The sequence below is a fragment of the Stylophora pistillata genome, chromosome 4 (assembly GCF_964205215.1).
Source record: "Stylophora pistillata chromosome 4, jaStyPist1.2, whole genome shotgun sequence".
Lineage (NCBI taxonomy): Eukaryota > Metazoa > Cnidaria > Anthozoa > Scleractinia > Pocilloporidae > Stylophora > Stylophora pistillata.
Window position 1 is genome coordinate 41,801,581 of NC_142522.1, and position 14,393 is coordinate 41,815,973.

At 38.4% G+C, this 14,393-nt stretch overlaps 1 protein-coding gene across 2 annotated transcripts; it reads right to left on the reverse strand.

Annotated features, from left to right (window-relative positions):
• Nucleotides 1-1,320: 1,320 nt before the first annotated feature.
• On the reverse strand, nt 1,321-4,399 carry LOC148733805 (sushi, von Willebrand factor type A, EGF and pentraxin domain-containing protein 1-like). Of its 2 annotated transcripts, XM_088759003.1 has the most exons (6): nt 4,225-4,399; nt 3,989-4,060; nt 3,520-3,576; nt 3,019-3,209; nt 2,753-2,872; nt 1,321-1,916 (listed from the first exon to the last, which is right to left on the reverse strand). In XM_088759003.1, exons 4-6 carry the CDS (start codon nt 3,089-3,091, stop codon nt 1,831-1,833), a joined length of 279 nt encoding a protein of 92 aa, XP_088615129.1. In that variant the 5' UTR covers nt 3,092-3,209; nt 3,520-3,576; nt 3,989-4,060; nt 4,225-4,399; the 3' UTR covers nt 1,321-1,830. The 2 variants fall into 2 exon arrangements, with proteins under 2 accessions (XP_088615129.1, XP_088615128.1); XM_088759002.1 differs by having other exon boundaries at nt 3,989-4,399.
• Between the last annotated feature and the right edge of the window lie 9,994 nt (nt 4,400-14,393).

Genomic DNA, 14,393 nt, shown 5'->3' on the forward strand with positions numbered 1-14,393 from the left:
GGTTGCGGCAACAATTATTGGCATTTTGTATCAAATACTGAGGAACGCTTTCTCCCCTACTTTTGTTTGAGGGCGATATATTCCGTGAGTTGATCATCGGTCTTGAATATTGAAAATAAAGTATGTTGTATCTATTAACCATAATTCAATTTTTTTTAGTTTTGTCTCGGAATGCTTTTATTGATTGCCATTTTCTTTAATGTTTCTAACTGTAACGGTGACATGGTGCAGCGAGGAGGAAAACAAGCAACATTTGCAATATTTTGTGCAGTGCACCTGCCTCCCGGCTGACTACAATTTCCAAGTATACTGTAAATTTCACGTTCACTTTAATATCAGCATTTTTAAAATCGTCTATTTCACTTCAAAAACGTTCCTTTTATTTTGTTATAACAAGATGGACAAGCCCTTTGGGGTTAACAAGAACAGTGAGAGCCACTTGAAGTGTTGGACGCACTTTACAACAAATTTCAACCGTTATTGAACTCATTTTCAAAACCTGAAATTGTCTCCGACGAAAGTTTCTCGTGGTTATCCCTTGTAATATACCATCGACATGTTGCAGTTTTTATTTTCTTTGGAACCCTGTGGATCGTTTCTCTGAGGCCCCGGATACTTTTTGGTTCGGCAAAGCCGTTTTTAGGCAATCTGGGGAATACGCCTGAAACTCCTTGTATCAAGACAAGCTCTGTTCATGTTAACAATATGTGAATAAAACAGCTTTGTAATAATAAGGTTTAGGATTTTGCCACTGCTTTTCCGAACGAGAAAACTGTTCGGGGCCTTCGAGAAAGGGGCCCGTGACCTGAGGCACTACATGCTTGAAAGCCTAGTTTTTGTAAAAATCTATCCCGTAAACTCTCATTTCTTTTCATCGTGTAGCCGTTATTATACCAAAGGGAAGCTTGCTTTTTCCCCTGTAAGCGGTCAATTTACAACGTGAACTGACAACATTTCTAGACTCTTGCAGATCCGTTGATAGGTCGATGATAAACAACCGTTTTCGATTTCTGTTAGAATTCGGTCGGGAGAAGAGGTCTGCATATTGCAATTTTTTAGCCTAATATTGCCTAATATACTCAATGAGCATTTCACAACGGTTGGACAAAAATTAGCTCATCCGTTACCTCCAACCCCAAAATGTTTAACTGATTTCTTAGGGAAATGTAAATCACGCGTCTCATACTAATTTTTTCAACTATCACTCCGGTTGAAACTGGACTGGAAATATTACCTATTCCCAACAATAAGTCACACAGCCTCTACTCCTGCCCCACTCGGATATTAAAGTGTACAAGTGACGTTCTACGTCATGTCGTAGCAGAAATCTTTAATTTTTTTATATCACTTGGAACATATACAGCCAAAATTAGATGTGAAAAATCGCCCATATTTGAGGAAGATATGAAACTGAACTAAACAATTACAGGCCCGTATCTTCATTGCCTAATTTTAACAGAATTTTGGAAAATTTTCATAAATGAAGAAGACATTTTTTTATGGCTCTCAACTCGAATTCCGCGAAGAGTATTCATCCTTAAATCACTTGATACTTACGGCAAAAATATATCAGACTCTCTTCTATAAGTGAGCAAAATTTCATGGCTTAACCATTACTGGTTACAAAGTTATAGTCACAGTCATAGCACGTGATCCATTTTTAAACCATTTTGCTACTTCCTACCATCGTAGTTCTGTTTTTTGTCATTGAAATCTAATAATATCTACAGCTTGCGAATGTTTCTTTTTTTATATACTAGTGCGCCAAATTTTATGCCTAAGCCGAGCAGGGTTTAAAAGTTACAGTTGTTCAAACAAGTGGACCCCTGTTTAAGTCCGCCATCTTGGATCCACGCGGAAGAAATTATTGAGACAGTTACATGCACGATATCCAGCGAACTCGTCAGTACGGGTACCTGTTTGATGAAAAGACAAAGGTTTATTCGTTTATCAGCTAATGACGGTGATGAAGTACAACGGATTTTTTCGCAAATCGTGTAAATAACAATGTGAAGGAAATAATTATTTTGCTTACTTTGAGATCGCTATTGTTTGACAATAAGCTTTGCTATGTGTAACTGTATAGTGCCATGCTATGTATAAAGGTTGGTAAATTGCAAAGTGAAATTTGTGTGATAATATTTTACATCCATTAAGTTACTTCTGAGTTTCATTTGAGAGATAAAAAAAACAAGGTCAAGAAAGTAATTTTTCACCGTTTTTTTTTCCTTTTGACTTGCGTGACGGACTTCGCCGAAAAGGAGTGATTATTCGCATTCTATGGCTATAGCTATTTTTCCTATTAATAAAAAAGCTTTGAAATCATTTGATCGTAAGGGGCTGGTAACTATTTATCGTCTGGGGTGTCAGAGGATTTTGGTTGTGTCACAAGAAGATTTACCTGAGTCTCCCCCCACCCTTCCCCCGCCAGTCTCTCAAAGATTTCCCATCACTGATAGTCAATATCCTTTAGTTCCCGCTTTCTACTCCTCTAGCTTCGACTGACCCCTCTCCTATTCCCCCTTTCCCTCACCCTCAATCTCCTGATCCCCCGAGCAATCAATAATGACTGGTCCTTAGTAATTCGTGGATATGCTTCTTTAAACTTCAATATATCGAACATCCCTGATCCTAAAAGCACTCATTTTGGTTCTTCATATGGTTTTTAAATGTTAAGCTACTCGACTTAGCATAAACGATTTCGGAATAACAGTTTAATTCAAAGGTAATCGTTGTCTACCAAGTCTCTTACCATACGGGCATGCACGGCAATCAGTTGCACTTTTTCCAGGATAGTGCTTCTCAGGAACATAAGTACCCGTGCTGCAATTCTTACATTCGGTCTGACCCATTTCATCTTGATAAAAGCCTCCTGAAAAGAAATCGTTGCATTTGATTTAACTTTAGACCGAAATTCCAAATTTTAATTGTTGCAAAGTGCCATCTACGCAAAGACTGTTCAAATTTAATGTCAAATCGTTCTCGATTATTATATCAATGAAAAGTGCATGGTTATACCTTTGGGACAATTTGAACAAGAGACGATGGTGCCACGGGTGCCTGCTGTACAAAAACTGCATTTGTAACACATTGCATTGGGCTTGAGTTTGGCTGTCAGACTGCAATTTGAGCCCCATTGTCCACGAAACACAACTTCTCCCGCTCCATCACCGCAAAGTGAATACGTTAAAGGTGATGGAGCGCATTGACTGCAGAATAAACAACGAAATGATAAAAGATGAGACTCACTTGATAGATAAGCCTGCGACGGACATGCTCTAGAATTCATTCATTCATTTATCTTTTCGTTAGACGTCAGTGCGGTATTTGCTTCGTAAAATGCTCTATCTGTATATAAATCTAAATTTTTCTTTTCGCCATAATACTCTTCTTTTCGCCATATGATCCATACTGCTCCGCACGCGCTTTATTAAGACTTTCATTATAAATCCCCGACCTAGGAATCTACGCAATGACGTGAGCAGGGCCAGGAAGCCCGGATTGGAATAAGTCACTCACATTAAAGGGCCGTGTGCCTCTGGGGGGATTATACGAAGACTTTTACACGAAATAAGCCTGAAAAAAATAAAACAATGGAAGATTCAAATCTTCAGATGATATTTAGCCTTATTCACACAGAGCACCATCGGCCCAGCAGAGAAATTCCCAGTAATTAAAACGGAGAAATATAAACCAGTTTAAAGCCTGGCATTAAACCTTGGCAAACTTGGCTAATTACAACCTGGTTACCTAGGAAAACCTAGTTCAAGCACATATGTCAGGAAAGCGAAGACTTTAAAATGTTTTCATTTTGCTGAGCCACGAATGTGACATCTAGAAACTGTGAATATCAGGGTTTTCGAGATTGAGATACTTTCAGGTACTCAACTTTTTATGTTCATCATCTTCATCCAAAAGCTGGGGCCCGATGAATAAAGACTAATTAATCATGTAGCGCTGGTAGAAACTGAGTGATGCATGTACTCACAGTTGGACGTTGGTGGGTACTCCTTTAAACGTCCCATTTTGAAGTGACTCAATGGGGTTGGAAAACAGTGTCCTACGAAGGAGCCAAAAGGTTAGAAAGCCAATTTAACAGCCTATCATAAGCACAGGTAACCCATGCGTCAGTGGGTTTAATGCCGTGACTATGATTAATGTATAGCTTGAAAAAAACTTGCGAAGCCTTGTAAATTAGATCATTTAAACTGATAAACAACTCACAATAGTTCCAGGTTCTTGAGGTAATTAAAAGCGTTATCAGCGATTCGTTTTATTCTGTTTCCATGAAGGAACCTTCGTATAGGCAGTCAGAGAGACAATAAAATAACAGTTATTAAAAATTAAAGCGCATTCAGTTTGATTTCTTACTTTCAGTTAGCACCAAAGCCGTGCAACTTCCCCAGTAGGACCTATTTCTTAAACTTTATGAGCTCTGGTTTGAAAGCAATGTTTTGATTTGAATGAGAACACTGCTGTGATTGATATCAACACAAGAACACGGTCAAACTAGAATACTCACAACATTTCCAAAGAAGTATCAGCAAAACTGTCTCCAGGAATAGAGGTTAGGTTGTTGCCTGAAAGCATCCTTCAAAACGAAAGAATGTAGCAGCGAAATTTCATCAAAAGGCCAGCTCTAACAGCGAGATCCTAATTCATAAACCAAAGTCTACAGATGTGCTAAAACCTCGAATTTACAAGACGCCATATTTAAACAACTTAGCGAATGTATTTGACTAAATATAATGATAAAGTTCGGATACAACGCGCTGTTATTGGTTGAAAGGGCGTGTTCTACCAGAGTATAAGACTAAGAAACTTAAGGAAAAAGTGTTGATTAAAAACTAAGGCAGTCGAACTATTGGAAATTGTGAATACTGATGGTTTGTGAACTTTGGTGGTTTGATATTTTTGACAGCTTAAATCTCGTTCAACCAATCAGAAAACTTGAGCCATTCTAATGAAGATTCTCATTGGCTTATGGTACCTAGCTCTAGGACACTGTTGTTTGGTGTGGAAATAAAAACTGTAATGAAAAAACAAATAAAGACTTAAAAGTAATGCATGGGGAATTTAACGGATTCTTTATTATGAAACAATAGAGAAGCCTTGATCGTGCTCTCAAGAAAAGGGGAGAAACATTCCACTACGTCTTGTGTTTCTCCCTACACCTCTTTCGTGCTCTAGCCACTTCCTGCGTGCTTTACAACAGAACAGAGCATGGTCAAGGCTTCTCCATTTGTTAATAAGGTAGGGCTCCACCGAGATCATGGAAATAAGCATTGTGTATTCCGTAGTTATCTCTTGGTAAAAAGAACAAAATACTCACAGAAGCTTCAGACATCTAAGCCCGGCAAAAGTTTGTCTTGAAATATCGGAGAGTCTATTAGAACTTAAAAACCTGAGGAAATAAGTCTCTAAATTAGTATTTCATGATAAGAGGATTTCTAGAGATGAAAAATGATTTTTACAATGAATGACGCAGACGTATTCTGAGAAAAAGGACTTGGAGAGCTTCCATAGGAATGGAACGTACGACCCTCAGATTAGTACTACGCATGCTCCACCACTAAGCTATCGGAGGCTCGTGACAGGCTAGGCCGTTCAACCAGGTCAAACATCATCTTTCAATTCAACTGATGTGTTTTTGGCATCAAATGAACAAACGTCAAAGCAAAGAGAACTCTGACCAATACCTCTCTTTATAATATTGGCTTAGACTCTTTAGCGAAACAGATTTTGACGATGTACTCATGTAATCAGTGCTAAGATAACACTTCATGAAAAAAATTACAAGGAAAAGGAAGTCATTAGACAAATTCATGCAAGTGCAAATTGTTTACTATCTTCCACTGCCACAATTGTATGGGTTTGGGAAAATGCATTCATATACGTTAGTAACCTAGCATGAGGTCGGGATGGCTGAATATTGGCCGGTTTCTTTTTTGGGCGCTTTAATGAACCGAAACGAGGCTAATATCCGTTCGTCTTTATCGAAAAAGCTTAGTTTGGAGAGTTCATATTCTCTTGGCTTGGTCAATGAGGGATTCATTATAAAGCAAAAGGATTTCACTTTAATAAGGATTAAGAGTGACTTGTTTATTTCGAGAGCCGAGGAAGAAAGTCAGCCGGTCGTAAAGTTCTTTCTTTGTTTCGAATATCCGCGTTTTGCGTCTTCGTGGTCGTCATTTTCCAAAAGTTACGAACTATTTTTCTTGCGCGTGATCAATACGGGTATTGCCGAGCCCATCGTGCCCAATCGGAAAGCCAATGAGAACACAGGAGCAAGATATCTACCGGCCATAATATATTATCCCACTTCATGATCAGAGGTCTCGACATCTTGCATTTTTTCACGCAAGAGTCAGAGTGAACCCTCGAGCTACGGCATTTACCACATGATGGTCAGTTGATGGTCCAGTCAACCATTAATCTTTTTTTTCCTGTAGCCCCTTAAGACGGGTTCATTTCCCGAACCAAAAAACTGGGAAAACATATATTCTACAGTTTTTTTTTTATAATTTCTTTTTTTTTAGGCATTTTACAAAACATTACTCTACTTAAAATACACTACAGGACTCAGTTACAGTACGTTGCTTACAATAGTTTACTGAGAACACACCACAAACAAAGTATAGTTTACAATAAACTTGATTACAGCAGAGGACTTACTATCGATTACTTCCACTACCTACACGATACTCTGCCTTTAATTTACTTAACGACATACTACACTCCTTTCAATATGTTACGTAAATTCCTTACAGTTCCTTAATAATAGTATCTAGCGAAATTGTGTGCTTTATAATAAAATTGACTTCGTATGCTACTCTACACTGTTTGGACGACACCCATCCTACAAAACGATATGTGGCAAAAGCTTATTCCATTTCTGAAAATGTTTCGCTAATTTAAATATATTCTACAGTTGATCTCAAGTTTTTGCTTAATTTTTTGTCTTCATTTCTTCTCCCGCCGTTTGGGGAGAAAATGAATAGATTAATAAATAAACGGAATAAGAAAGCTGAACAGTTTCCACTTATAGTCATGTGGTACATGAACTGAGGTGGAGTGAAGATATCGAAGGCTAGACATACAATATCCCATGGCCAGGTCCGAAATTGAATAAACGAACTCAGATGATTCATTAAAATCAATTGACTCTGAATGACATTGATGTGTAAAAATTCAGTGGCACTAGTGATGGTGATGATTATACTTTTACTTTAGATGAGCAAGTGACGCAGCGAAATCATTCAAACTGTTCATAAATTGTGTATTTCTACTGAAGACTTCAAAGGGAAAGTACGGTCTATAAAAAAGTTATCTCAAGTAGGAGATTTTTTCCTCAAGAGCTCGATAATAACCGCCATTTTTTCCAGTTTGTCTTGCTTAATATAGTCCCAATGTGTTAGGGAATCGCGGACTTTAATGGCCCGAAGGACAACTGACCACACTACATCATTCTTGTAGTTTTCAGAAAAGTCATCTCGAACCAATCTCAAGAGATTGTCAAGTTTGAAATCGATAGTGTAAGCAGAATTATCTCTAAACAGGACCCGTAGCATTCCTTAGAGATAAAATCAAAGTCTTGTCACTCTTTGCGGGACACAATCCCACGAGGAGTGGTAAGCGCCGAAAAACATTTCTCGTAATATGGTGTAGAGTCATGCGAGCTCGGAGTGGAATTGTGGCGAAGAGAATGCCACTCCGGCCGAAACGAGGGAAGCCTAAATCCTTTTAAGTATTTGGTTAGGTAAAAGGACTTTGATTCGGGGTTAGAGAGATAAGACACTAGAGAGGTTAGCTTTAAGGAGTCACCTTTGATTTGGAAATTGAAAATTCTGAGGCCACTTTTATTAAAAGGCTGGTGGCAGGTCCCTCGACTTACTGTCTCAAAACGAGAGCCCCAAACAAAAGGCCAAGTTAGCGATTTTACTTTACAAATAACCCATCGAGGGACCCACAGAGCCGAATACATCTAGAGTAGTTTACTGATTCCTAAGAAATTGACCAAAAGAGATTTGCCAACGAGCGAGAGACAACGAGATTTGCAGAGATTAAGATGTTTTTCCAACTCCTCAAGTTTTGGTTGCCAATTATCCACTTCAGTATCATTGCCGAAAACAACTCCAAAGATTTTTATTTTAGTCAACCACCTGAGGCCATATGGTTGATCGCTCCGTCATGACGAGCTTTGCCCACCAAAAAAATTTATGCAAATTAGGCTAAGCCGGATCTGAGTTCCGCCTGGCAATTATTAACTGTAAGAGAAGATCTCAGTTCGCGCCCACAGCACGTTCAAGGTGTTGCGGATGAAGTTTCTGTAATTACTTTTTGGCACTTTTCGGCGTCAAAATTGCATAGTTTGGGTAACCCAAAACCCTTAAGCTGACCTTTCTTGTCATAACACGAATGTTTTCCAGAAAGGGACACGCGGTAATGTCGGTGTCTCTCGTGTGCAGGCATTTTTCCAGGTAAAACCCTCGCGTGGAGTCAACTCATGTTTAATTTAACGCTCCTTTTATGGGCACAATGTAAGCCAAAGCAATTTTATAGTTAAACGTAAAGATCAGAATATTTTCTTCTAAGGATGATAAATGATCGACGCTGAACTAAATTATACGTTGAAGAAAATGCAAAACAGCATAACATGTAAAAGAGGAAATTTGGAAAAATACGAAGTTACGGAAACCATGAAAGTCTTCGATTTTTAAGAAAGGAAATTTTTATAATTCCAAGCTAAGTAAGCTTTTCTAGTGTTTCATTCTTTAAGGCTTTGTGTAGAGCGGGGCCTTTGTTTTATAAACCGTAAAATTTAGTGACAAGTCGAAAGGGCTCGCTCTTGGTTATGATACCAAAGAGTAGAGGGACACCACGGTGACCTTCCAGGTGTTTGATCATCGTCGCCGCTCGTGGTGTACTTCGCTACTTAGGTGAGCGAGATCGACGTTCTTCCTCTCTTTAATTCTGACAGCTGTGTGAAAGACCTGATCCTTACAATGAAAAACGGTCGATTGTGCTTTTTCAGTGGCGGCTTTAACGCTCGTCCATATTCTGCGCTTATCCTAAACATGCATGGCATCTCTAGCTATCTACAAGACACGCTGCGACGTATTATTCGTCCATGTTCAACACAACTACTGCGCTAGTGAGATAGAGAATCGAAAGATCACATTGTTACGCTCGAGGCAGAGTGCGCTAAGTTTGCCAAGTTCTACAATGGACAACAGATCGTACAGCCTCCCGCAAGAATAAGGGCAAGGTCTATCAGTTACAAGCAATGGATAAGTGGAATTGTAAAAAGTTTTAATTCGTCCGTGCATCGAAAGGCCGATGGTATGTAATTCTGCTCTTTTCCGTTCTTCACACACTCGAATAGCTGTTAAAATTAAATTTAATTGCGGGTTGTGCAGTCAAAATGTAACGTCGCCCAACACGGTTTTAGTTAAGCCAGTGTCTTCTGAGGCGCTTCCACCAAAATAATTTAGAAGGGAACAACAGCGCTAACCTATTTAATATCTTCTCAAGAACATGTCAAAGTCTATTAAAACGCAGAAATTAAAAATAGTAAGAATTGGTGGTTCATGTAGAAAATCATTAAAGAACAGTTCTCAGTTTGGCTCGATAGTGCTGTCACTTTGCACTAGTTGTTCATAGTGACTTACTCATTACTTTCAGTATTTGTTCGAGCTTTTCTTCGCCGAAATAGGGGACATACAAGAAATCGCAATTCACCTCTAAAACAAAAATAATAAGCTCTTCTCCCAATTGGACACCAGATATGACTGCGTAGTAATAATTGCGTAGTACGCGAAGTTGCAGTGTGAGAAAAATGAGTGAGGAAAATAATTCTAAGTGCTGTACAGCGCGGTTTTTAACATAGATTACCTAGCTAAATGACCTGCTTGTCTTAGATATTTATGATAATATAGGAAGGTCCCCAAGGAATACTAATAACCCGGCGTGTAATTTTGTGATTGACAAAACCTGATAACTCAGGTTTATGTTTGAAAGGGCAAATCATTTAGTACATTTCACTCCAGAAGTAAATAATCTCTTAACTTTCGTAATTATTATTTTGGTTTCAGGCAAATGGTGTCGAGCTGAAAGATACTAAGTTCCTGAAACATACATGCAAGCTTTGTTAGCAGGCATGCCGAATGCTTTTATAAACGTGCGAGGGTAAAAATACATTTGCAGCCCCCTGTATGGAGAGAAAAATCCAAAGTTTTTTATTACAGGGATGGTAGAGTATATGATGTTATTTCTGGTCTGAGTCACCAAAGTTCTGTACCATTAGAGCTAAGAAAAGCTATCGAGGGAATATGGAGGTTGCTCCAAGTAGTAGCTGTTAAACTCTCAACAAGCTTTACAGGCGGCCAATTAAAGAGCATGGGGCAAGAAATCAAGCACGATTCTCACCCAGTAAACTAAAATGGTTGTTGGAAATTGAGATGGACGAGCAACCAGAGAATTTGAAGTAATCTGGTGGCCTGATCTTTTCTCAGGCACTAAAAATGGGAAACTGACCTTGCGATTTTATGTTCCTAAAGTGATACTTTGATTTCAATGATGTGTAGTACACAGTCTAGTTGACTTGTTCGTCATGTTTCCATAAATTTAGTAGCTGTTTCTTGGCAGTTTTTGTAAGTTTGTTTTAAAAAACGATAAAATGTGTTTTGCATTTAGAGGAACAAACTTGTCTGTAGAAGGCTAAGATTAAACCCTGAATACAGCAAAATGACCCTGTAATATTAATGCATTTCATGTCTAGCTGGGCGCACTATACTCTGATGCCCTTCATTCTGTTGTAACAAAATTCAGAGGAAAAAAAAAACACCTGGAGAAACTCTTAGAGGGATAATATCTGTGGACCTTCACCATTTCTATGGTCATCAGGAATGACAGAATAAAGCAGTAACTGTTCACAAAAGTCTTAATTCACTTAACTGAAAGAATAATGAGTTGGAGGGAATTATAGATCATTTTTTTCCAAGCATCTCTAATAATTCATGATGGAAATAATAATAACATTGATAACAACAATAATGATAATAATGATAATAATAATAATAACAATGACAACAATGACAACATTAAGCTAGTACTGTAGTCATACATATGTTTCATATGTTTGTTGTTGTTTGAACAATAATAATGATAATAATAGTAATAATGATAAAAATATTTACAATAGTTAGAGAAATAATGTTCATTATCCTGATGGTTATAATTCCTATGATTATTTCCATTAATCTAATCATTATTATTATCATTCATATTACTATTATGATTATTTCAATGTTTATCTATGAACAAAATAGTGTTATTGTTAGTCTAGCTGAAAGAGTATCCAAGTGATTGAAACTGGGGCAAAAACAAATTAAGAAAAGACAGAAAAACCCCAAAAACTGTTCAGGACTGCAATTCTTGAGTTGGCCCATTGTGAAAGGTTTTGGGACTTCATTAAGCTAGTACTGTCTGTAGTGGGCCCTGTGTCAAAGAGAGAAGAGTAGCAGCTGAATTAATAATAATAATACTAAGGACAATGATAGCATTGATTGACCAAAGTCACCATATGACTAATAACAGACGATACATGACAAACAGCATAAGCAACACACTTTTCAAAACAAAAAGAGCAAGCTAAAACTGCCATCAGATAAAAATAACTGTCCATAAAAGACTGACAGCATAGAGCTGAAAAAAAAAAATAGGGACTGGTTCTGCCATCAGATAACAACAGTCCATAGACTGACCACCCAAGAGAAACAGAACAGATCGGTGGTTCTGCCATCAGATAACAACAGCCCATAATGGACTGACTACCCAAGAGAAACAGATCCACCTGTTAGTTCTGCCATCAGATAACAACAGTCCATGGACTAACTACCCAAGAGAAACAGAACTAGGCAGGTGGTTTTGAATCAGAAAACAACTACTTAAGACAAGCCCTCTGTACAATGTGTCTTAAAAAATCTTCTGCATTCTAACAATCTATTGAAGAGACAAACTATCAGAAACACTTGAAGTTCTATTTGGGGGGAGGGGGGAGGAATTAAATGAAAATCTACTTGCCTCAGCATGCCATCCTCACTGAGCACCCTATTTCAATTCGAAAATGATGATCACAATCATAAAGATAATGATAATGATAACAATAACAAATCATTATTATTATCATTTATATTACTATTATGATTATTTCAATGTTTATCTATGAACAAAATAATCTCAAGAAAAGCCAGGAAAACCCCAAAAACTGTTCAGGACTGTAATTCTTGAGTTGGCTCATTGTGAAAGGTTTTGGGACTTCGTTAAGCTAGTGCTGTCTGTAGTGGGCCCTGTGGCAAAGAGAGAAGAGTAGCAGCTGAATTAACATTTATAATAATAATGAAGACAATGATAGCATTGATTGACCAAAGTGCCTCCGACTAATAACAGATGATACGTGACAAACAGCATAAGCAACACATTTTTGAAAACAAAAAGAGCAAGCTAAAACTGCCATCAGATAAAAATAACTGTCCATAAAAGACTGACAGCATAGAGCTGAAAAAAATAGGGACTGGTTCTGCTATCAGATAACAACAGTCCATAGACTGACCACCCAAGAGAAACAGAACAGATTGGTGGTTCTGCCATCAGATAACAACAGCCCATAATGGACTGACTACCCAAGAGAAACAGATCCACCTGTTAGTTCTGCCATCAGATAACAACAGTCCATGGACTAACTACCCAAGAGAAACAGAACTAGGCAGGTGGTTTTGAATCAGAAAACAACTACTTAAGACAAGCCCTCTGTACAATGTGTCTTAGAAAATCTTTTGCATTCTAACAATCTATTGAAGAGAAAAACTATCAGAAACACTTGAATTTCTACTTGGGGGGAGGGGGGGTAAATAAATGAAAATCTACTTGCCTCAGCATGCCATCCTCATTGAGCAGCCTATTTCATTTTGAAAATGATTCAATCACAATCATAAAGATAATGATAACAATAACAAAATCATTAATAATAATGATAATTATAATAATCATAACAATAACTACAATGACAAAGTCCGTGTTAGTCTGGCCTCTACCTTGCAGAAAATACAGCCCACCAACTGAAGCTGAATTCTTTAAAGGCATTGTATGGCAATTGGTCATTGAGGCACTCAAGCCACCTCACCACGACAAGGTACGAACATTGAGGTGGAAAAAAGGGTCTGTAAAATTGACTCCACGCTGATTCGAGATGAGAAATCTGTGTTCGAAGCTTCTTCAGTTCCACTCCAAGGGAATTTACTCTAGCTGATCTTTCGTTAAGTTAGAAAGCGAGCTCTTCGGAGTCGTGACTGAGTTTGGCGCCAAAAGATAAATTTTTCGCGCCTTCGGGCTCAAAGTCTAGCGTGGCGGAGTTCACCAGATTTACGATAGTCATAAATCCCGCAGATTTAATAAGTTCGTCGGGGATTGTTTATTACGAAGAAGATAGACCAGCTATTAGACAGAACGTGAACACAACGTGAACGAGGTCGGGAATCCTGGCTAACCCCACTACTCCGAACGATGAGTTGGCCGGCTGAAGTTCCCGTGTCGCCACACTTTGGATTTGGTCGGGAAATATCTTAAATACATCGCATATGAAATATTTACGCAAAGGAACGTCACATACCTCTTTCAAAAGTAGATACCAATGCTTGCAAGGGTCAAGTGTGGCACTTGTAATCCTGCAAAGACTCTGCGTGGTTAAGTTAGCCGGTGGAAAGCCGCACGTCGAAAATCCGACTGTCTCTATGACTTCATTTCGAATGGTTTCGAAATCGAAAACATGATGCTTTTCGACATTTCGACATGAAAAATCTCGTCGAGGTTTAATATTATAATATTGGTAAGAATTTAACCAGGATACGAGGCCAAGTCGTGCGACCGCCACAGGTTTTGTACCAAAACAATAACATCGTGTACTACGATGGCAAAGCGTGAACACTGATCGATCCACCAAGTGACGCAATACTGGAAATTCGATACGGTTGTTATTCAGGTCGTACGGCACATGAAAATTGCGATATCTTTTGTTACTGTTTTATGGCAAACCAAGCGAAAGAATCATACCTAAATAATCGAAAGAGAGGCTTTTCGAATACGGCGCCTCGCCGGTATTGCCTCTTCTGTGAAAAGGAAGGATCTTTGAAAGACTACGTGATTAAAAATGTCGTTATAAGGAAACAGGCAGAAACAGAGAAAACGCAGTATTTTACGACCATTACGCGCACAACAAACTTCATTTCATTTCATGATTTTGATTTTCATCGCCAACAGATGACCCCGCGTTAACTCGCACGCAATCGCGTATCTCTCGTGGATTCGTGGGCGCTAATCTGTATAATTACATTGTG